The following is a 25,641-nucleotide window of genomic DNA, read 5'->3' on the forward strand; positions in this document are numbered from 1 at the left end:
CAGCCAAATTGTCAATCCCATTTAGTATGTGAACACTCTTGCAATGTATGTGTGCAAAACAGACCAACAAGCCAAATAATAAAAGCTTTCAACCCATGACCATGGCCAGTGAGAGACACATGCCATGACCTTCAGATCAAGATCCAGGTGCAGAAGAAGGAAACATCCTGTTCCCCTACCAGCAGAAGTGTACTCTCCACACTGCACACTTCTCTTGCTTCCCTTGTCTTGCTGCCCCAGGAAGATGTAACAAATCAATTGTTAATGTCTCCTCTTTCAGCATACAGTGGAATGTGTTCACCCAGAGCAATTTAAAATGAAAGGTCTCCAAAAGTGAAGTGTTCTTATTGTGCAGTTACTGCCCTAGAATGCTTCCCTTTTTGAAGAAAGCTTTTGCATCAAATTGCTTTTTAGGGCAAACATTGAAAAGTTACTAGGAAGACAAATTCAGCCCTGTCACTGCTATGACCAGGTTGTTTTGGCAGTAAAGTTTAATGGAAACCAACAGCAAACAAGCCACTCTACCTTGGAATTAGGCTTTGTTTGAAATAGGGTGGAGAGAAAAGGTGGCAATAAAAATTCTGCTTTTGGACTGTTTACTTCAAAGCTAACAAACCAATCCAAACAGATAACAACAAGCTCAAAACAAATAAAAAGGTAGAAGCAAAAGTCAAATTTGTTCTTAGCCAAACGGAACTGGATGTTACAGATGCCTGCTGTTTAAGAATATGTGTCCATTTACCCATCTTGCTTGGCTGCCCCCAGTATGTTCTTAGAAAACACACACAGCTAGGGGCACTACTGCCAGCCAAACTGGAAAGGTTTAGTGTTTCACCTGACAGGTTAAAGCTCATATGCAGTCTGGCATCAGGTATTTTGACCTTCAATTCTTCCAAAAAAGCCCCCAAACCCTGTCCAAACTTCCAAATGCCAACAGTTGTTTTACATCTCAGAGCTCTCGGAACATGGTATTGACAGTGTTCATTACTAAGGCTTGCATGGACCAGATTTTTCTGGTTCTTGCCTTCCAATTACAATTATTCCTTTGAGACTGAGCTGTGAATGTGAAAATGCTGAAGGATATTCTGCAGAGCTCACCACTGTGCTTAACATTCCTCATTACTTACAACACACTCAGGTTACGATCTTTTTTGATAATTTTCCCAGAGTATTTAAAATTCCCTTCAGGTATTTCAGAAATTCCACCCACAACATGCAAATTGCCTGCTGAAGAATTTCATGTCGCTTTTTGTTTTCTACCAGTTTCGTCCTCTTAACAGAGAGGGTAACATGCTGTCAATACATCGTGCACATTCATCTGGCTTTTCTTCTGGTAGGTGTTTTTTTAAAATCTGAAGCAGGATACTAATCCACAGTACTTAAAACAATTAAGAGAAAGGCAAGAAGTTCAGCAGTAGATTTAGACATTCAAAATACTTGTCTCCATAAACAAAATCTCAGTGGAGAGACCCTGAGGAAACTGGATGTACTAAATACCCTCTGCAAGATAAAATCAAACCAGCACAGCTTCCCCACCTTCCCATTCTTCCTTGGGACACAGTTACGCAGTAATTTGTTGCCATCTAAATAACCACTTGTTTTTGGACTCATTATCATCTGTTTTCTGCTCCACCAGGAGAAAATAGCAGTGAGAAGAGAGAAATGTGTGTGTCTTTTACTCAACGGGAATATCAAATCATGTGTCGAATTTACAGGTTCCCATTTAAAGCCTCTGGCCCTCCAACAATGCAAAATCTAACAAACTGTGTGTGCTTCCTGATCATAAGCAGCTCAATGCCAACCATCACAGCCTATTCTACTGGGATAGGCTGAAAGCAGTAGGAAGAGCTAGTGAGATTCTACACACAGTAATTGGTCATATCTGAGATCTAGGGCTAACACTGAAATTCATTCCCTTTCCTAAAAAGTGCAGACAAACATGAAGTTATAGATAAATAGCACAAATACAAAAGTAAAAATATGTTTCTTATGCTGGCAGCACTAAACTAATTAGCAGGGAGAAAAGAGGAAAAAGAAACCTAACAACAAACCAGTAAAACTCTATTATGAGAATAAACATAAACATAAATATAAATATATATAAATATTACATTGAAGCCCATTTCAGTAGCTGAGAACCAGCAATTTTGCTAAAGAGCATATTTTTTTCCCTTGAGATTTTAATAAGGCATGGGCACTGCACCAGCAAAAGATGTAAACACCAGATCTTAATTTTATACTAATGCAATTTATAACCTTCAACTTTTATTCTTCTTCATCTAGACTGAAAAAGTTAGGTAATAGGAACATGCCAGAAAATGTATTTTTATTTATTCTACTGCTAACTGTGCAACACCTGTGTTATAAAAATACTTGTTTGCACACACATGCACAACATAAGAAAACCTCAACTTTGTTACTATTTTTCAAATTCAAAGGCATTAAAGAATATCCTCGTGCAGAATATGTCTCAGTCTTGCCTAAAATTTGTTATTATAGCAGAATGGCCTCAACAACCCCAAGCAATGCTATTATCCCAGGTCATCTCATCAATATTCATTTGTGCAAGGCTGGAATAGTAACTGGTATGTGGCTTGCAGTGTCCCACATTCAACATTTAAAAATCAAAAGGGGAAACATCTGAATTACTTAAAATTGACCCTCAGTACATGGACCTTTTTTCCCGCCCTTTTTTCTTCTGATGATGATCAGGGATGCAAGAAAATAAATAGATTGGCTAATATTGTTTAGAAAGTTTGTGGAAACAACCAGGTTAATCATCAAGAAGCTCACCAGAAGGAGAACTTTGTGTGTTTGTTGGTAGGGAAGATGCTAGAAAGCAGCTGAATTAGTGACCCCTGGCAGTAAATGAAGACCACAAAGAGGAGAATAGGATAAGGAAGAAAAAGAAGCAACCAGCAAGGAAGGATGAAATGTAGCTGAAGAAGGTCTGGCAGAAAGAAATGGATCAGCAGGTGGGAGGAAAATGTGGTGAGAAAAACACAGGGAAAAAGGGCTGGTGGTAAGCAAAAGCAGACAACAGCAGCAAAATATGTAGTCACAGACAAGGAAACAGTCACAGGAAAAAGGAGGACTACTGGGCTGGAGAAATGACCTGGAGCATAAAACCAGTCTGTGGTACAGGTTCTATTTACAGCAGGGGGATCTTTAAATTTCTTTAAGGAAAAGCAGGAGCACCAGACAAGATATTGAAGAGGAGGTGGGGGGGGGGGGGGGGGGGGGGGAAGGTATTAAAAAAAAAAAAAAAAAAAGCACCAGGCAGGTTAAACCACAAAAAATCTCAAATATTTATTTCTGTAGCACCCTATTGCACTAAATCCAGGGATCTGGTAACACACCAGGCTGCACTTCTCGACTGCCAAACCGGTTTAGTTTGAGATAGTAACAACAAGGTAACATAAACTCTGACTTTCCTCCTCAGAAAGAAATCATGGCAACCAGTGACCCTATTGTGCTTTGTTGTTGCATAATTGTTAAAGAAATGCTTTCCGACGCCCTGTGAGAGGGGGTACTATCTCGAAAGCTCAAAGGGATTGTTCATTTGATCACTAAGCACAGTGTTATTCCAACCACTCATGCATGCAGAGAGAATGCCTCTATTCTGATGTTCCCCTGAGAGCTGAGGTCATCTGAGATATGTTGGCTATCACATATAAAGGCCGAGGTAGAACTGCTGGCAGGACGTTTTAAGTTAAGTATTTTCACAGACCTGGAACCTCTCTTCTGCCTTTCCAGATGAACTCACCGACCACGGGGCTAATTTAAAAGGTGCTAGGATACAAGAAATCCTTTAGTTACAAATTCCAGGCCTGAGACCCTGCATGCCGAATGGTGAAGCAGTTTTAAGGATGACAAAACAGATACAGATGTGCTTCTAATCCTGGATTCATCTGTCTCTACCCAAAGCCTTAGGCAGAAACCTAGAAGTGCATTCGATCCAATGTTCTTAGCACAAGTAGATACTAACACAGGAGGGAAATAAACCCCACAACCTAAAAAAAAACCCACCAAAAAAAAACCCCACCCATCCCCCCAAAAACACACACACACACACACAAAAAAACAAACACAAACCCCCCCCACACACACACACAAAAACCCAAAAAAAAACCCCAAAACAAACAAACAAAAAAAACCCACTAAAAATAAATCAACCCCCCCCCACCAAAATCCCCAAACAAATTTCCCAAGAAACTACACTCCAAAACACAAGGAAAATCCCCACACTCAAAACCTAAACACTAGGCCAAGAAACTGCACACAAAGATAATGTAATTAGGAAAGAATAAGGTTATTCCATTCTGCCCTGTTCTGCAATTTCCCATACAAGATTTATTTCTTACCTCTTAAATTTTGTTTATAATATTTCACTCCTGTTACATCCTCGTGATGCACTTTAATGATTCTTGAACTGTTTTGTTAAAAACATTAAGTTGTTTAAATTAAGTTATTTAAGTAATCTCAAAAATGAGATGCTCAGCCTCTTACCCACAGATATGTTAATTAAAAAAACCCCCAAACAACAAAATAAACCACCTCTGGTTCACACCACTTTAGCACAAGCAGCATACAGGCAAGAACTCCAATTGGTACTATGTGCTGAAATCTTCAGAAAATTATACACTTTCCAACTTCCACTTCAGAGAGACAAGGAAATTGCTTATGCATCTCCACTGTGTGCACATCACTGTTCTCTGGATGAACACACAAACCAGCCTAGGTATTAAACAGATAAATGTACAGAGCATGAAACTACATAAATATGCCTTATCAAACTCCTCCCCTTAATCCAAGTTGTAATTTTATCTTCCTCCCTGTGGAAGACACAGCTTACTAGCATGGTTCCTTATTATTGTGTATAATGTCCTTAAAATACATGCACTATTACAACCACAACATTTTAAGGAGATTTGAAATGTTATAAAACCCTACACTTAATGCAAATTAACTGCAATTTTCAGAAAGAAAATTGACCTCATTAGCAATTTTACAAAGAAGAAATGTTAGGATGTTTCACTGAGATGAAAATGTCACTATTTGCACAGTGACAACTTTCCAATATTCTGAGAACCTCCAGATCCCTTTTCATTCTCTAATTAAAATAGCAAATAAAACAACTAAATAAAAATAGCAGAAGTATCAAGTACTTATATACTTCCTCAATCAAAACAAATCAGCTAAATTAGAGGGGTTATATTTTTATTTAGATCAGGATATTTGAACTATGTATCTTGCTTTTAAAAAATACCTGTCTTTATGCCAACACAAGTAGACTAATAGAGATGGAGGAGAAAAAGCTCTAAATTCTAAATAGCTCCTTATGTCAAGCTATCTTATATTCTGATTTTTCCCACAATTCATTTCTGATAAGGAATATGATTATAATAGTGCAAAAATACACAGGGAGTTGACTAGAAAAGCCAGGTATTTGAACATGTCAGTAATGGTCAGGTGTCACAATGGCTAGCCAACGCAGTGTTTGATTTTAAATAACACACTCACTTCAAGACATTCACTTCTGTTTTCTCAAGGGGCCAGCTCCACAGCTTTTTCCTAATCTCTTTTTTGATGGAATGTTGAAATTAATTTGTAAGAACATTTCAGTTCAGAAATCCTCTAATAGGTACCTTTAGGTAGAGCTAAAAAAAGTCTTTTTACATGAAAACTAAGGAAATACAGTAGAAAAGCCTCATATTTTCACCGCAGGACACATTTTTAATCAGCACGTACATTAAACAAAAATAACCCGTGGGTGGCAAGCGCGTAACTTGGAAACTAGAAGGACATTTTTCCCTCTTCATAATTATTCAAAATTGAACAACAAATTAGAAGTCAATATAAAGAGATTGTTGGGCTGAAGAGAGGAATAATTTAATTGCTTGCCCTCAGGGAGCAGCCACTAGCAGAGCTGTATTGCCACAGGTGTGACATTGCAGCTGTAGCCCTGGTCAAGAGCAGCAACAGCATTTGGGGAGGCTGCTGATGAAGTGCACATCCACAGAGAATAATTGCGCTGTTGAGATTCTGCTGCTGAGTTTACCCAAACAGAACAGGTTTTATCCTGAAACTGCAGTTAGTCTGCAAAATCCAGAGCAATTTGGTTCGTGTCTTACAGTTAAAATAGTGCTTGGTGCAAAAGCCATCTGACTGGCAGGGAAATACCTGCTCCCAGAAATGGGAACCAGCAGTAGCAGGTGCAGAGCAACCTCGTTATGGTCTAATGTTTATAGATCAACAGGCTCAGTGAGGTCCAGTCCTCGACTGGGTGCTCCTGAAGGATAAATAGTGACTGAAATAATGCTGGGAGTGAGTCTGCACTTGAATTATGGTACTTTAGTAACAGAGGGGAAAAAAAAACCCTGTGCACCATGAAAATAATGAGAGCAGCTGAAAAGGAAAAAGAAGTATGAATGCATTCAGAAGTCTTAATTCCCAGGCTTCTCACTTTCCGAAAATTCCTCTATTTAATCTCACTGATCAGTCCAACCCATATCCTGAAAACAGGCCACTAAATATAAATTACTACAATCAGGTGAGCACTGATTTTAAAACAGATGCCAAATTTACTGTTGCTGGCAATGGAAGCAGAAGTCACATCTCTCTGCTGGAGCCTGGGGGAATTTATCACAGAGGTGTGACAAGCAGTTATTTTGCCCAATCTTCTGATTCTCACAGTAAGTCCAGATCCACTAAAATACCTCAGTCAAAATCTGGACAGTATTGCAAAGTGTTAAAGCATGTCCCTAATTCTGTTGAACTCTAGTGAAGTTCCTCTATTAATTCTCACTTATTATTCTCCCTCTGTGGGCTGTGCAGCTCATGATGATGTTGGCCAGCCACTGATCCCTCAAAGCAAGGATGGAAAAGGAAGAGGGAAGATCTCCTTTTTCAGGGGTCTTAACAGTTTGTGATTTTGGGTTTTATTTCAAGCACAAATCTTGAAACAAATCTGCTTTCAGATCTTCATATCAGAATTATATATTCTGAAATACAGCAGTAAAAGTATTTCAAGAAATTTTTGCAAACAAATCAAAATAAATACATTTTCAGAATTTGTATTTAATGCTGACTAGGTCGCTCAGGTTTGTTGTATAATTGGAATTCACACATCTATTGCCTAGTTTGTAATACATCTCCTATGTTGACAAATGCAGAAGGAATGTGATACTACAGCAATAAAATCTAGAGACCAAACAAGAGGGTCTTGTGGTCACTTTAAGGATGGCCAGTTTATACACAAGATTGAACATGATACACAAAACAAAGGATAGCCTGAAAGTAAGTAAAAGGGAACAGGATAACACTACTGTCTGCTCCTGCCATAGCATTATGTTAAAAAAATGACACTTTAACATTTTAGACCTGATGAATAGCTGAAGAAAAAGGTGGCAAAAATTTTATCATGTCTATACCTAATCCTGACCAAAAAGGCCTAAATTTTAAAAAATTCAGTTCACTTATGGCAATAAATGTCAAAACTGCAATTAAAACTTGGCCCACCTGTTTCAGAATAAAATTATCTACTAATCCTGTTTGACTTTGGGCTGCAAAACATTGGTAGACCAGAAAATGGCAATACCTGCCTGCCTGGAGCTGCTCCAGTGGTACACTCAATGCCTGATGTGAAAGACAACACCTCAATCCTGCTGGCTGAGCTGGTGACTTCAGCTACCACAGATCAGCATCTTCCTCGGTAGAAACTTGGCCATAACCATAACTGTGGTGGGAACTCAGGCATAACCACTGCATGGCTCTGGTAAAATCAGCAGAGCTGCTGTGCTGAAGAAGCAGGAGGTCCCATCAGGGTAAACAGAGTCACCACATCCTGATAAACATTCAGGGAAGCAGGCTTATTTCAAAGAAGGAATCATTTGTCAAATGTCAAGTATTTATTTTAGAAGCATCAATATTTTCATTTTGTCTCCACTGAGTCCATTGAAATGAAGTCTATTTATTGTAACGTGGTGGCTTAGTTGAGTGTCCAAAACCTATCATCACTTTTGTTTGAAGAGCCTATTCAATCACTTTTCCACAAGCAAAGGTTAAAAGAAAATCCTATTACAGATATTTCAGAACAGAAATGAGAACTGTGAATTTATCTGTAGACTGTTTTACTGAAGTAATTTGAGATAAACATCTTTAGAATTTTTCTACAGTCCATGCATGCATTTAAACAACTGAGCTTAGTCTTTAGAATGCTGATTTTTACTGCAGTCTTCCTGCAGCAGATTAATATGATGCACAGCAGAAATTTTAAGATGCTACAGTAAGAACCACCAAAAAGGAAAAAAAATCCAAAATAATGACAGCTACTAGAAATTACTCAAACTAATTCAAAGTTGCCGTTTTGATGGAAATATTTGTATCCAGTATAAAAATGGTTCCTTCTAATGAAGTAGGACTGTTAAAAGGACTAGAGAAGGCCAACCTTTTCATTGGCAACAGGGAAGGGAAGCATAGGGAAGGCTCTAGAGAGGGAGCCTGCTCTGAACAGCACTGGAAATAAAGAGCAGCATTATCATGGCTGTTCTCTGCTCCTTGCAAGGCTTGTGAGCGACTGCAGTCTTGTCGCCACCAGGATGTTTCTGTACAAGTACCAGTGTGTGCACACCAGTAAATACTAGTCCTTTTCACTTCTATTTTCCTCATCAAAAATGGATTATCTCAGATGTGAATTTCTGCTCTGTTCCTCCTTGTCAGCACTTAAAGGGCCACTGTCCCACCCCTAAAACTGAGCTATTGCACAAGTGCTGCCGAGCTGCATATTTGAAGGAGTTAAGCCAAACCACAGGCAGCCTTCTCGAACAAATGCGTAACAGAAAGCCACAGCTTCAAGTGTGCATTGGATTTCCTGCCTGACACAGTACTGGAGCCCTGGAGTTTCACAGAGCTCCAGGGCACAGCGATGGGAGTGCCAAGGGGAAGCTGACAGATGCCAAGTCCCGCAAATTTTCATTCACTCATTCAAATGCTCTGTATTCCTTCTTGCTTTCACTCTCCACCACCACCAGGTTCATTTTCATTCTTGTGGAAACAATTGCAAATGCCATACAAGAGGGTGAACCACTATGTAGATTTACTCAGCACAGGAATAAAAAGTTTGTCAGGATCACCACCAAAACAGCTTGCATGGGACGTTTACAATTGCTGTCGTTTTCTACTTTCATAATCCTTTCACAGTGGGCTTTTTGCTGCTTGGCTCTCCTTCCAGAGCTACACCGATCACACACCCAAGCTGATATTTTTGCAGAACTGCTGCTGGACAAGAGGATGCAGCTACAGTGGCTCTCTCCCTGCCCTTCCATACTCTTTGGGCGTCAACCTGAACATAAGAAAATCCACAGGTTTTTCCACACTTCAGCCCAACCCTTTAATGTTGGAAGGACAAGTCAATGGATTTTTGATTTTTCAAGCTCAATTCATTATATTTATGGTTTTGGGAAAGTCAATAGAGCTAATTACAGTACCATGAGTGAACATGATTTAAAGTGGGGTGTGAGTGGGAAGTATCATTAAGAAAACCAACCCAGAATTTCTTAGGCCCACCAGATCCTGGGAGGAATTGGAATTTTGCCCACTCAACAGCACACTGGATGGGAAGCATCAGCTTAGCACTGACATACTGTATTTATGAAGGCAGGATGTTTACCCTTTTTCCCCTTGGTTTTTGTCTTCTGCATTCAGACAAGAAAAAATCTGTATTTGGGTATGTCTTTCATGATGTGTGCTATGGGCAGCCTAATGGAGGCCAGACACACAACCAGAGGGGTCCTGACCATCAGCAAAGTGTTTCTAACCAGGATAACTGACTGCTTAAAGTCTGAGGAGAATCCACTGTTTTAATACAATTTCTGCAACAGGACATTATTCTGGCTCAAATCAGCTATTTTATCTAGAAATTACATACTGAATTTCCATAGTTTGCATTATGCAGGAAGCCCAAGTTGATGGCTTTCACATTATTTTTTTTTCCTAAGACCCAATAGTATTACCAATCTTAGCTGCTGTTCTCATATTCTCCTAACATATGGTACAAAAACGACTTCTAGTTCTCCTCTAGCCATGGCATCAAAAAGTGAGCCATGCTGTAATTCAAGTTTAATGACAACATCTGTTTCAGCTAACCCGACAGAAGAGTGGTTGGCCCACAGAGAAGTGTTCTGCTTCTTCTTTCACTCAGACCAGAACTGAGTGGTTATTCAGCCTCAACAAAATTGGAAATGGGACAACAGCAACATTTCAACTCCTTTCCCCAAAATAAGGATCTTTCAGAAGTACTTTTAATTCATTTACAGATAAGATCCTGCCTTAACCCAGCAGCATGGTACATAAGAATTCAGGGACAGAGAACACTAAGGACTTCTGTGCACACAGAATACTCACTTGGGCTGCAGCCTGCTAACAGGACAAAGATGACAAAATACCCTGGGAAAGGAGGAATTTGCTTCATGGCTGGCTAATTAGCCAAAAGCCTTGTATCATCACCCAGCCACATGTGACATTAGACCACCCTTGGCCATTTGGCTTTTACATTCAGATACAATGCTTGTTCTGGATAACAATAGGATGGTAAATGCCTATTGTGCTTCCCCCTATCTTGCATACAGAATCACTCTTATTGAATAAACAAGGGTGAAAAAATCACTAGCTCCTGCACACTGCAAGCATTAAAATAACGAATAAGTCATTTATTGTTTATGTGCTGATTAATTATAGCAAGCACAGCCCACCACTGCTAAAAATACAGCAGGCATCACTGTCTCAACTCCATGCCTATCCTAACAACCCAAGTAACAAATCCAGTCCCTATGATATTAGAAAAACCCAGACCTCTATTATGTATGTTGCTTGCATATGGTACACACAAGAAAAAAAAGAAAAATCATACCAAATCAGAGTTGTTAAAATGCCCTGAAGTGCTTGTGGGCTAATTTTGCAGCGAACATCAATGGCATGCCAAAAGTAATCTTAAAGATTTAGATGATGCTACTGTAAAACACTACATTAATTAATTAATTAATGGCATATTAACTAATCAGATGTCTAAGAGCTACCACTACTGTTTAAACCATCAGATTGCTGCCAGGAAATAAATAATGTTTGAATGCTACTTTTAAGTAAAGAAAAAACATGAAAATGAACCATAACCAAACCAAACACAGAATTAATACAGAAGTTGCAAATATACTTTATAAAAGTCTTCAAACTTTAAAATAACAAAAAACCCCACCAGCTGGCCAGCTGCTGCCTCTGGACTCCTACAGGTCTCTTTCCACCACAGCACTTCTCCAGTATTCAGCTTCACTTGTCCATATGCAAAAACTGCATATAGTTTGCAAAAATCACTTTATGATATGTAAAATACACAAGATTCAGCCCTTTCCCTAAAAAAAAAGATCTGCAGGTAGGCATAAAATACCACACCCAAAAGAGAATGCTAGGAGCCGTACCTCTGAGACCAAACAACTTGCACAAAAAATAGCAAGCGGGATTTTTTATTAACATATAAATCTTTCCACCTCAGAAAGCTAATCCAGGGTTGCTGTTGTAATTTTGATAAACCAGTGGTCTCTGGATGAAAGCAGACAGGCCAAGTCTTGCAAGAAACTAGGAAAAGGAAAGAAGGTTAAGGAAAGTAGAACTACTTGGATAGCTGGAAAACCAGAATCATTACTTAGCTTATAACGAAAACCGACAGGACACTAAATTCTGCCTCTCAGGCAAGAGGAAATAACTGCACCACGGTAATAACACCTATTTTAGGACCATTTGCTGTCTCACCAGATTGATTTTTTTTTCGTGTAAGCTTGCCATTATTTTGCATTAAAGTCATAGCTTGTGTTCCACAATTGATTGTGTTTACAATGAAAGAAGCTTCCCAATAAGGTCACTGAACTGCAATAACCCTCAGCTTTTAGCCAGCTCCTGACAGGACTGCATCACCTCCTGATAAAGGCCTTGTGCCTTCCAGCTCCTCCCTTCACAGTCTGCCCCCTCCCTTTTTAAAGCAAGAATCAAAAAGCAAAAACCTGTACAAGAGAAGAGTGACATCCATACAGATGTAACATACAATCCTTTACATTCCCAATTTTTTAAGTATGTTCTATAAGACCAGAATACAAATTCTCTCATTTTCTAAGACAAACTTTATAATATTAATAAATCCTCATCTAAGGAAAAACAAACAAACAAAACACAAACCCACAACCAAAAAACCCGAATTGGCATTCAATATACGGCATCCAAAAATTCCTATGTTTGGATGCAGTGGGACCATGTTAAGGAAGACCCACAGTGAGTGTGACTGCATCTGTGAAACCACTGCAGATGGAAGTCTCATGGAGAGAGAAGTTCTTCATCCTGAGTGGGTTTGCACAACTCCCCACAGGACATTCTGCGCAGGACACAGCAGCAGGCATCAGCGCAAGCAAGAATTGGGGTGAGTCAGGGTCACCATGGAATTGTGCTGAATATACATTTCCTTGCGGTATCTCTGAGCTCTGCACACAAAAAGATACCTCAGGACATATCCAGTACTGCAGTTCTAAACAGCAGAATGGCAGATGGTGCTGAAAAAGCTCTACAATAAGATCTGTCCTTTTCGAGGGCAGAAAAAAAAGTTTTCATTTCACTTCTTTTTAGTAAAGAAACCCAAAGAGTAAACAAACCAACAACCAAAATCTACTAAACAAAAAACCCCCACCAACAACAAATAACCAAAGCACAAAACCCCACCACCAAACCCAAACAACAAAACCCCAACACCTCACAGTACAACTCCAGGCACACAGCATGAATCCCTGGAAGGCTCTAAGCCAGAAGAAAAATGGCCAAATCCAGATGCAATTTTAGACCTGATCTACCAGATAAAAAAGGAAACCTTCCAGACTGAAAAGGTAAAGTCTTACTCTGTCGTCCCAAGGAAGATGTTTTTTACCATGAGGGTGGTAAAACACTGGAGCAGGTTACCCACAGAAGTGGTGGATGCCCCATCCCTAGAAACAGTCAAGGGTGACATTGGACAGGGTTCTGAGCAACCTGATTTAGTTGAAGGCGTCCCTGCCCATGGCAGGGGTTAGGACTAGATGGCATTCAAAGGTCCCTTCCAACTCAAAATATTCTATCATGAAAAGTTAACACACTTTGACTTTCATTGCCATCAGAAAGGGGAATACACAATATACAACAGTTTCCCTTACAAAAAGATCTTGAGTGTAATTTTATGCTAATTCAACCCTATGGGGAAAAATATAAAGTATAATTAAAAAATCTACATTTGTCATTTTCCAGGTTAATGTAATAGGGGTTGCACCAAAGAAAGGAAGGTCCAATCCTTCCAGTGGTCAGAATGACAGGCGGTTTTCCCCCCTGCCTGACCATTGTAAACTAGCATTGGATCAAATAAACTCCTGAAAATATTCTCTGGAAGTAAGGTAAGAGTCCCCTCCTGACCCATTTCTTTAAATGCATAACCATAGCCAGCAATGTTCTTCTCTTCCGTGGGCTGAGATGCAATTCACAATCCTTTTCTAACTACATACTGGTTGTAACAGAGACCATGTTGACTACGTGCAAGTTCAACAGAAGTTTGTAGTGAGCAAGACATTCTAGCTCCACATCACAGATGCATATTCAGTATATATCAGACAACAGAACTCTGTTGGGTGCCACAAGAAAATCCTTTCAAAGGGCAAACAAAACTAACTCTTGTCAATTCAGAATTTCATAGTTGCAAATGCCATCACTGTGATGTCTTTTCTCTCCCAATACCCTTAGCCTTCTGCTCCATTTCTCCACTCCATCCTCCTGCATAAAAAGATCATTGCCTTTGGGAATTAGCTCTCTGAAATGTAAGACACACCTGACTTGTTTGTTTCATAAACAGCTGGTACAATGTGGCTTCATTTTTGGCAAGTTCATTTCATCTATACCCAAGTCTAAAAATAAATATTAAAGAGAAATGCAAAAAAGCCTTCTGGAATGGTAATTCCCAAATGTAACCCATACAGAGAAGAACAACAGGAAAACTAAGACATTTACGTGTGTTCACATGTGTTCCTTTACAGCAGTGGACCAAACCTTGTTTGAATTACAAAGAATGCTACCAGGTCTAAGCAGATTTGAAAGAGAACCCCACACTTTGCTCCTTGCCATCGTGATATTTTCAATCAATGATGACGTGTTTGCCTCCAAAACAGGACCCAGCAGATAGGGACGGCAGAAACCACATTTAATCTGAAAGGAAGTATTTTCAAAAAAACCCTGCCAAATTCAAATGGTACAGTTCATCAGGTAGAACAGTCCTTAGCAACTGCATCTATTCCACAATGCCCACAGGAGAGAAAGTTCCCTTATCCCAAGAAGTCATTACTGTCACCTGGTCTGCTCCAGCACTAGCCCTGGAGAGTGAGGAGACAAGCACAAATCGAGAGGTTTCTGTCTCCTTTGCTGGACAGCCTTGGCCCTGGTGGCTGCCAGGGGCTGGCAGCTGCTGCCACCGGGTGGCTTCGCGACGAGGGACAGCGACAGCGGCGCCGGGGGACAGGGCTGCTCCCGGAACACGAACAAACCAAAACCCAAAGGGCGCTCAGAGGCCTAGCCGGGCTCCTCTGCTGCCGGTGCTGCACCTTTCTCTAGGGGGTGGCATTGCCCAGAGAAAGCCGGGGGGAATAAATACTTCACAGAAGATAGTGATCTCCGTGAAAAGGGAAGGCTGAGCTGCACCCGCTCAAAGAGACTGGAGGCTATTAAAAATTCCTCAGAAGAGGGATTCTAGTCAAAGCTGGAGCTATAAATTAACCAACTACTGGTGCATACTTGATGCTCGGTATAATTAGCATCACCGGGGAAAAAGAAAGAAGAAAGAAGTGAGGGATAGCTTGAAATAAATCAAGCCAGAGGGAGAATAACTGAGCAGAGTCTGCAATCATTTAAGTCACAGAACAACAAATAACTCACCTAGGGAAAACTGCTTCAAGCTTATCCTTTATCCCTACAAGATGTAAGAGTGTTTTAAGAAATTGTCCAGAACTGCAGGGAAAGGCATATACAGCATTCTCAAGACAACATGGAACTTGTATCTGTCAAAATATTCTCCCTAATTCTTACTACAGTGGTTTCATTTGCACCTTCGGTCCACTTTGATTACCTCACTTGACCAGGGTAAAAGAAGATTACAGACTCCATTTCCACCATACTCTTTTTTTACCCCCATTTTGACCTAATAAAAAAAAAAAAATACCCAGACTGTCATTTGCAAAGTGGTAGGAGGGTTGATATAAGATACTGAAGTCTGATTGGTTTTGGAGTTGGAAAGAAATTTTCCTCCTTGTCTTGTCGAGTTCTCAAAGGCTGGTCAGTGTCATATGTTACATAACCAGCTCAGTTCACAGCTTTGGAACAAGGAAATATTTAGCAGTTAAATCACAGGCTTTAAAGACCACATAAGAACACTGCATGTTGACTTCAATTATTAAAGAATTTGTTGATGCAGGGTATCGATCACTGGATGGTGAGTTTAAACCTTCCAACAGTGAACTTCATGCTTAATTCCCATCTTTAAACTCACAGTTCCCACGTGGACCACAGGTTACTGGGTTAGCTCACTGGTACATGGGAGTAGTGATCAAAACATACAGAAGGTTTAAATGCCTGAAATTTTGCTGGTAGAAAGAGGCAGAGATCTCCTTGCTTTGCTGTCTCCTCCCTTCTCACAGAAAGAAAACAAGAGATCTGCACTGAGAAAGCACACAGTTTGAAATGCACATTACACCGTGCCACAGGGCTTTATAACCAGTAATACTGGATCTACTGCAAATAATTGGCAGAGCAAATGGCAAGGAAATGAGGTAATAGCCCCAGCACTCACTTGATAAAGTTTCAAGCTAGTTCTAAAGTCCACTTGTGGATTCATCAGACACTGGCACTACATGATCAGTTGGAAATATTCATACCAGGAATTTAGGTTCATGTGGCAATCACAATATATTACCTCACTGAGAAAAGATGATTTTAAATAAAACCAGTTCAAATGGTTTCCATATATAATAAGAAAGACTAATTATTAATTATTCATACTCCATTCCTTTTGTACCTTAAAAGAAATCCTTACTGTATTCAAAAACATTCCACTCATCCAAAAGTTTTCAAGCTAGTCAGCCTTAGTAACATCCACATGATCCTAACCTCTCCTGCATTAATGTTAAACTAATGCTTCCTTATTGGTGTTCTACTAGCATAAAATCAACCTCAAGTTGTAATAATAAGGTTTTTCTTATCAGGAAAAGGTTCTTCACCCAGTGGGTGGTCAGGCATTAGAACAGGCTCTGCAGGGAAGTGCTCACAGCACCAAGCCTGACAGAGTTCAAGAGATGTCTGCACATTAATCTTATGCATATGCTTTGATTTTTGGGATGCTCTGTGCAGGCCCGGGAGCTGGACTCAATGATCCTGATGGGTTCCTTCCAACTCAGCGTCTTCTATGATTCTATAATTTCCTGTCTGTTTTCCAAAACTCAATACAGAAGTAAAGGTCAAATGTGATTTTGAGATCAAATAATAAAAATATCAACAAGACCTATATGGAGAGCAGGGAAGGGATTCACAGAAAAATACCAAGAGAAGCTCATTTAGAATCGAGGCCTCCAAGAATTTTCAAAGGTCATCTAGTCTATCCTTCTGGCACAAGATGATTACATCAGTTTAGACAGTTACTTGTCTAACCTGTTTTTCAAGGCCTGCAATGATGAATCTGCACACTTTCCAGATGATGTATCACAATGCTTTAGTATTTGTTTCTGTATTTCCCTTCCTGACATTTGATCACATCTTTTATTTTGCAGTTTTAAGAATTCATTGCTTATCCTCTCCATTATGAATGGAGAAAAGTTTCTTTTCCCTTACTGCATAAATCTTTAATTTTGCTGAACACTCGGATTCAATCTGTCTTCTCCTCAGAGATGATTTGTTTTAGACTGCTGATCTCTTTGTTTTCGTCCTGGTCCTTTCCTCCACCTCTCCAGGTCTCTGTGGGACTGTACAGCCTGCACACAAATGCTGTGCATCAACATTAAGTAGATCACTACATCTTTGTGGGAATTCCCTTTGTACTAACACACCAAATAACATTTTCCACCCTTCGTAGTAACTCACCAAATACTTCATTATCCTCTGATGACTGCTGTGTTAGTCTGGCCGCTTTCGGACTCTCCTTAGCTGCTTCCTCCACCTTGGTTTCAGCATTCTGTAAAACAAACATTTACTGAGATTAGTCCTTCTTTTACAGCTCTCAAATGGAAACACTCTTCAAACTTCTTAATTACATTCTTAATGAATACAGTTGGTTTTGTTATCTTTGCTACACACACGCAGTTTTGCAAAATATTAAGGAAAAATACTCTCAGAAAACCCTGATTTTTTTTTGGAGTCTGTTTAATCTGACTAGACTATGTAAGTTGAAGAGTTAGAAAAGACATTTAAACAAGAGAGAGATCTTAAACCATAACAGAATTTTAAGTTCCACCTTTTCTCCTCATACTTATTTTATTTCAATTGACACATTGCATGTTGACTTAGTGAACCAAGAGATCAGAAGATAGAACACAACTATTTCTCCTCATACAGCAAAGGCAAGAGAGATAGACCTTCAAGTCTTTAACCAATTCATGTACTTGACTGTTTAAAGCACAAGGACTTTTCCAGCTCTGAAAGAAGTCTGCCAATTAGCTACCTGGTATTAGACTGGGCCCAGAGATAAATCGACAGCTTCAGTGCTTAACTTGCCAGAAGTTAAAACATTTCATTCCCTAGCTAGGAAAGTCTGAGGAAAACATAAGCTGTGAAACATTGAGTTTAAAATATTTATATTGCTACTAAAGAAAAAATGAGTCATGTTTTAAAAGTGTTTTACTTCAGTACTCAAGAGAAACATACACAAGCTTACAGCAATGCAGACAGTAAACTGCCTAAGCAGTCAGCTGTTGAATGATGGATATGAAATGACTGATACAATATTTAATATTACTGGAAAGAGTTGACTAAAAGTTGAGGAATGAATAAAAGAGAAATGCTATATGCCTATGCTTTTTAAAGGATACATATTGCTCAAGTACATGCTCATTTGGAAGACTTTGTGTGATGTTTTGAGAAATACAATTTTTAAATTCTGACATATATTTGAATAAGTTGTTATACAATCTGTTCATGAAAAATTACCATCTCTGCTCTCAGAAACATAGCACACTTCCAAATTTCTCTTATTTTTCCCTTATTAATAACAATAAGGAAGGTGTCAGAAGATAAGTCTGTTAGATAGATTGTCTGTTAACCTCCCTATAGAACAGAGGAGTGCAAACTTAAGGCACATAAACTCAAGAGACTTTAAAGCAAGACAGCAAGAATTTTCAGAAAGAAATGAAAAATAGACCTAGCAAGCCTAATGGCATCACACAGCACCTGACAAGAATTGGGAAAAGCAGAGACAGAGAAGCTGCCTCAGAGGAGCAGTGCAGGTCCTTCCTGAAGCAGGAAGTGAAAAGGATTCTGCAATCCCTCAAGGCATCAACCTGAGTGTGTCCCATGCAGAAAACCCATCAGAAAACCCTCTCAGAGCTGAGGAGGGAAGTCAGTTTTAGCAGATGCCCACTTCAGTCTGGATTAACTAGTGTCCCTTGGGAAGATGGAGGGACCCAGTCAGAAATCAGTAGGGGCTATACTGGGAAACAGCTCGCTTTGGGTAAACAACTTCATGATGAGCACAATTAACTCAAGTCCTGTTCCCAGAGATACAATCTGTCGGTTGTGCAGCCACACAGTTTGCAATGCTGTCCACTCAGACAAGGGACATAGGCCAAGGTCTGTGCTGGCTGACAGGATCACCTGCATTTAGAGGCCTCTGACTCTGTAAGCTGCACACTGGGCTTGGGTTCCCCATCCTATTTGAGTTGCTCTGTAGTGAGCAGCAAATCAACTGCATCTTTGTTGTACAGGGAGATGGAGAACAGCAGTCAACTCTGAAAAAAAGCAGGAGAGGACATCTGCTACAGCAGGGTAAGTCAATCCCAGAGGCAAAGGAAAACACTAAAAATTGTGTCATCGTGGATGAGACAAAATTAATACACTGAGATGATCAAAAGTTCAGGCCTTTCCCAAATGAAGGGGACAGCTGAACTCCTGATCAGAGCTATTGCTCTAGGCTTGGTAAAGATGATGCTTGTTAGCTCCATCTTTAATTGTATTTCACCATATTTAGTGTATGGTAAAGCTGGTGGTGGAGGAGGAGAGGGATTTCTGCTCTTTATGCTCTTGTTCCTCGGGAGAAACAGCTGAAAGTCTGTAACCTGCTGCAAGGCATCAAGAGCAGCAGCAACAAAACACTTTCCAGCAGACACTCAGCTGTGTCTGTGAAATGTGTTCTCACTCCAAGCTCTTACCGAGGAGATGTTTGCATCCCTTACTTTTAAAACAGGGTTTTGGCAGTCTCAGGGAAGTTAGAAAGACTGAACCCTAGGACATTTTGCTTTGCCTTAAATCACTGGAAAGAACTACACAGCAGCTGTGCTGTCTTCTCCCTACATAAGGCACAATGTTGATGTTGACAGATGCCAGCTCCAAGATGTTGATGGCAAAGTTGTGTGATGTATCAGCCCAAAACATGACAGTTGGATATAATTCTGCTTGGCATGCCTTCTTAAACAAATGCAAACTTTCAAAAGACTTCTTTTGCTTTATTTTTTGCACAGAAGAATCTACTCAACACATTAGTGCTGGCATACATAATACTTGTATTACCAAAACCAATACGAGACACATGACTGTAAAAGGACAATCAATGATCCAGATGCTCCAAACCAAGCTGTACTGAAAAAAAGCCAGGACTTGGTCAGTTGCTTGATTTTTTATTCTAGGGTCCTAAAAGATTTTAAGTGTCTTCATCCTTGCAATCAATGAAGAGAAAAAGTGAAATCTCTTCTGAGCTGTTCCAGAAAACATTCTTTACTTACAGTTATAGTGTGCTTTAGGCTGGTAATAAAATAAAGGCCCTTTGCACATAACCGAGTAAACATAATTCTACCTAGCTCTTTCAGGTCAAGTACTCAATACAGTTTCAGAATGGGGAAAATAGATTTATTTTACAGTATCAGTTCCCAGAGGAGTAGATAATACCTGATTTTAGCACGAAATAAATATTATATAGGCCTAAAACCCACAAAAACCTGTCTCTGCCAAAAAAGCATCTCCTTGACTAGTCATGTTGCAAAATACCATAAAATATCTAAGGAGCAAGCCAGCAGCTGCTCTATCATAGCAGCTGGTGACAGACTAGAACCACTTCTATTATTTCATAAAGAAGTTTCAAATTGAGATGTGCACATACACTGCAGCTCTGTATATATGAGTATGTACATATACAGCTGCTCTTGATTCAGACCTGATAAAATCAGAATTGCGTTATAATCTGCCTCAGTTTTATCAGATATTTTTGGCCCAACTTTCCACTGTAGCTGTCCCCTGGTGCCTTATGACTTAGTTCACCTGTTTTCCCATTATCCACCATGTGCACACCACAGTGTCTATTTTACACAACATTTCAAAATTTGATAGGTAAATATACAAATAACCAGTAGCAATCAAAATATTTGCAACAAATGAACAGTAATATCAAAAATGTTATATATATATATATATATATATATTAGTATATATATATATATCCATTAGTGCAAGAAGAGGCTAATTTTTGTTGCTATCAGTGCCTACTTAGATGATCTACACTTACATGGGAAATATTGAGAAATCCTGAGTTACAGTGAGCTGTATTCTGCAGCTACTATAGTATAGGCCAGGTTAAAAAATATCTTGATTTTCCACTTCTGCAATGATATTTCCCTGAACTCTACCATGCAAGGCTACCTTTCATTTAATATTCATAAAATGTATGTATGATGTTCAGGCTACAGTATACCTTCAGGACAATCTATACATTGTCTTTTCTCAGAGATAACTGATTTTCCACAGCATTCCACGGGGAAACAGTAAGAAAATTCTTTAAAACATGAATGTGAGCTCCTTTGAAATTTTGACAGTAATAGGATTGAGAGACAAGTATCAGTCTGTCAAATGCATGGATGTTTCTCTAAATACCAAATACTGCTGCAATGAGCAGGGCACAGTGTAAGCCAATCTTAAGAGTCATAATTTTCTGGTTATGTTTGTATTCTGCATCCCCATATTAAGTTTTAACAATGTTGCTTTCATAAAAGCTGGAGAAATTCCTTGTTAGTTCATATCAAGAGACCTCAAGCAGTATCAGAATTTTTAGCTCCTGTTCATTGAGAGGAATTTAACATAGTCAAACAGATGAGATGCTGTGGACAACTCTTATTAGCAGCAGGAATTCATGGAATGGCAGCTGGCCCTCTTCAGGTGAGCAGAGATCTCCTGGACCTGCATTAACAAGTATGTTCAAACATACTCTTGAACTCGACCGTTAATTCTTCTTAAATGTTCAGATTTCCCAAACGCCTTTCCATTGACACACAAATTCACACACACACTAGCGGGCACCAGGCCTTGTGCACTGAGGGTGAACAGTCAATTTTAACAGTGTCATTCTGGCAGATTTGTACTCCTCTAGCAAGACTACAGCCATCATTCAGAACAAAGTTATGCCAGACTGAAGCTGGGCTCATGCTATCTATACAGCTCCAAGTTCTTGAAAACATTCCAGGAACTCCTACATCAGTTCACTCTTTAGCCCCCACAAGCCAATGAAAGCATGAAAATTTTATCATTAGTTTTCAGATAAATAAAATAACTCCTTTAAACATCAAGCCAATCACAATCACTATCTCCAGGTTTCTATTACATCTAGTTTTCTCAGTTTAATTTTCATTTCTACAGATTTTTACATGCAGTTTCTAAAATGCAAGAATCACAATATCCTCTATTTCATAGTTTCTACAAAATTCTGTACGTAATTATTTTTACACTCCCTTGCATGTGTCAAAATCTTAATTAAGGTATAAGAAAGAAAAAAAAATGAGAGGGTGATGGAGAAAGAGAGGGCTAGAGTTTCCAAGGACAGTTTTCTGTTCCTCTCAGCTTCAGCAGCACAGTACTACTGCTGCTGTCACAGAAGGAGACCTTCAAAAGAAGTTGCAAACAAAAGGATTTTCATCACTAACCCCCAAGGCACTCCAAGGCAGAATCAAGGCACTTCGAAAAAGGTCTGAGATGCCTCAAACACATTATCCAGGTCTTTGAAGAAACTAATTCAGCCTATTTTGAGACTTTTAAATACCAAGGGATTGAAGTAAGTAACACTGAATTCCAACTCAAAAATTTGCTTCATTCCACATTACGGTTCCACGCTACTTTGCTATGTGCTTCCCTTCTTTTATGAAAGGTGTTTTAAAACCACTTCTGTTTGTGGAGAAGTTTCACAGATTTCACAGAATATTCTGAGTTGAAAGGGAGCCAACAAGGACCACTGAGTCCAGCTCAAGCCAATGGCCCATACTGGGACTGAACCCATGACTTTGGTGTTATCAGCACTCTGCTCTGTGTTCTTACAGACTGGGTTAGTGCAGAGAGTATCTCATCTTTAAATGTTCCTGACCATACCGGGGTTCTCATATTTTATCACTGAGGTCTCTTCAGCTCAGAATGTAACAGATAAAGACAACTGATGGACCTATAGTGTGCTACTTGTCAGCTTTTGGCAGTCCATTCATTATTGCCCTATGCTGAGGATGGAATTTCAAGCATGCAAGAGGAAGAAAATGAGGGACTACATTACTGTGTCCATATAACTCACAGAGGCAAAAGGCACTTGGGAGCAAGCTGTTAAAATGACAACGTTCATTTGGGAAACAAAACTAACCAAAAACCAGGCCAGACAACCCCATGCAAAATTCAAGAGTTTTGCATTAATACTGTGAACTGAAAAAAAATTATCTCAGGTGCCCTGTGCATAGGGGCCGAGGGAGAGGAAAAGCTTTGTGAGCAACCTTTCACTCTGTAGGTACTCTAAGATACTGCCAGGGTCAGGAATCCTCCTAGAACTGCAAGGAATTTGCAGAACAAGTAAAGACAAGACACAAAAATATGCTCTGGGTCAATATTTTCAATTTCAAGCAACTGTCTTTCACTCTGTGCACATTAACCCTGAAACCATACACAGGAAACCCGGATGTGAATCACATCAAATTCAGACAAGTACTGGCAGGGCTATGCCTCGTTTCTTCCTCTGCCAATGCCACCCTGGTCCTGCAGAGCAGAGCAACCATCACCACACAAGCAGCGCAGTGGCAGCCTAAGAGGAAACTGTGAAGACAACTGCAAGGCCCTACACCCACACTTGGGAACACAGTGGGGTCCAACAGCTTCTAGAGCACCTGACCTGGAACTAATGTTACTGAAGAACAGGTGATACCTGCTTCGAGCAGGTTTTCTACAGCTCCACTGCAAACAGCAGCTGGCACATGGATGGGTGCAGCTCTTGGCCTCACCAATCAAAGAGGAAGTGTAACAACACTCAAGGGACAAAATCAAAAAGAGGTACTTTGGACACCAAGCACAGGAGCACATTTCTCTTACAAAAGGTGTCCAAGTTGATTTCCAGAATAGTCTGAAAAGCGACAGCTGTCCATATTAATGTCTTCACAGCCCACTCACTGTCTTTATCTCATCTAAACTGAGTGCAAATTTACTTTCCTTTAAAGCACTTAGTTTAGCCACATGATGAACAAGTGCAAATATTTCACTCTCTGTTTTTAAAGAAAAGGATGTGGTTTAAGTCATAAACAGTGTTGATGCTGCAGCCTCAACCCTCTGTGTACCTCCCTAAAAGCTTCATAAATCCATTGAACAATGTCAGTGTCTGACCCCAGCAGACTGGTAATTTTCACATGCCATCACATGAGGTCTTTCTGAAAGTTTGTAACAAAAGCGTACAACAGCAATCCTGTTTTCTTCACAGCTAATGAGACCTTTATATTCTAACATTTTGATAAAATCTGAATTCATATATATATATATCTATCTCCAATATACCAGAAAAAGACACTAAGCATCTGACTACTCCATCTCTTGTAAAAGCACAACAGAGATTCAAAACCTAGCAGCTAGGTACAGAATGATGCCCGGTAGTTAACACGTGGAAAAAGAACAAACCAAAGCCATTAAAAAAAAGTGCAAAATAACAATCCACTAGCCAGGGAGAGAAGATTACAAATATTTTGGGCTTTTTTCTCAGGTAAAAAAAATGCCTTTCAACACAGCACTAAGCAGCAAAGAAAGCAAAGGCACCCACAGCTCTTCTATACTTTGTAGTTGTGCGTTTCTGTACCCGAGCAGGTGTTTCTATATAAGGAAGTTACACTAGAATTTTCTACAGCCTGCTCGTTGCAATTGGCTCAGTCCCAGCACAGACACAGTGATAGGGCTTTGGAAGTGCACCTCAAAGCCTAGTGTCCATCTCATTGGGCAAAGAGCCAAATAAGCCCACCTAGACCATCGAGTATTAAAGAGCTAGCACAAGGGGTGCACGAGGCTTTTTGGGAGTGCCTCAGTCAGTGTAACTGTGCTTGGTACACTGTGCTCAGCTTATCTCTTTTCATTTTGTAATGTTTGTTATTTTTGCTGTTATTAAAACCTTTATTTTACAAAGCATATCCTGAGAAGCCGTCTCGCTATTTTATTAAGCCATTTCTCCGCTGGCTGGACCCTCGGAAGTATTGAGAGAAATCTTGACAACACTTCCCTGCAGGCAATCTAGAAACAGCTGGCCACAAAGGAGCACATCTGGGAGACCGCATGGTTCCAAACCATGATTGAGTGCAGAAGGTCCCTGATGTCACAATACACAGAGGAAAGGCTCCAGTCCTTTTGCAGAGTCCCACCAACCATGGCTATGTGAGGCTGCATTGCTGCATTTGCATGATGCTTATGGTTGTTTAAAAAAAATAAAAGGTAAGAAATTAGGCCTGAAGCAGTGTCCAAATCTGGTTCATCAAACACAAGGATGGATGTCTGCAGTAACCCAGGAATAAGAAGATACTCAGAGTGTCTCAGATAAGTAAAAAAAAAAATAAATTAAAAATCAGTTAAATCCTTTACCTTCTTCCATTATTTTGAAGGTATTTTGAGTGAAATATATTATAAAATGAAAACTGTTACAGAGCATCTCAGAAATATTCACTGAAAAAGTGTCAAACCTAAGAACAGTAAACAACCATTAGAGATGAACCTTTCTGTTGCATTACCAGGAAAACATCTTTTCTCAGCCCCTAGGCGTGAATATGTTCTGGCTTTTGCAGTACTCCAATTGACAGAGGACAGGCATTTTTGACAAAAAACCCAACACAGCCGATATCCAGACTCTGCAGCTGGTGTTAAAGTTGTTAAGAGAAAACACACGAGGTTCCCCTTGTCAACATAAATTGTTGACTCCACCCGCCTGCAGCAGCAAAGTAGAACATGTGACTGTGGGGGCTACAGAGAGCTACAGAGTGCCAAATAAATATGCACAGCAGGAACTCAGCACCTACCAGGAGAGCTGAGCTCTGCCCAGTTCCCCAGCAGCAAACCAGGCTGCAGGGAAGCCAGAATTTCACTTCT

At 39.8% G+C, this 25,641-nt stretch overlaps 1 protein-coding gene across 11 annotated transcripts in view; it reads right to left on the reverse strand.

Moving 5' to 3' along the window:
- Positions 1-25,641, reverse strand: part of MBP (myelin basic protein) — a 112,022-nt gene that overhangs the window by 39,380 nt on the left and 47,001 nt on the right. For all 11 annotated transcript variants that reach the window (XM_063397715.1, XM_063397673.1, XM_063397693.1 and 8 more), the window contains exon 3: positions 17,173-17,263. In XM_063397715.1, coding sequence (XP_063253785.1) covers positions 17,173-17,263 — 91 coding nt within the window. The remainder of the gene's footprint in view (positions 1-17,172; positions 17,264-25,641) is intronic.

This window comes from Prinia subflava, chromosome 1 (assembly GCF_021018805.1).
Source record: "Prinia subflava isolate CZ2003 ecotype Zambia chromosome 1, Cam_Psub_1.2, whole genome shotgun sequence".
Taxonomy (NCBI): Eukaryota; Metazoa; Chordata; class Aves; order Passeriformes; family Cisticolidae; genus Prinia; species Prinia subflava.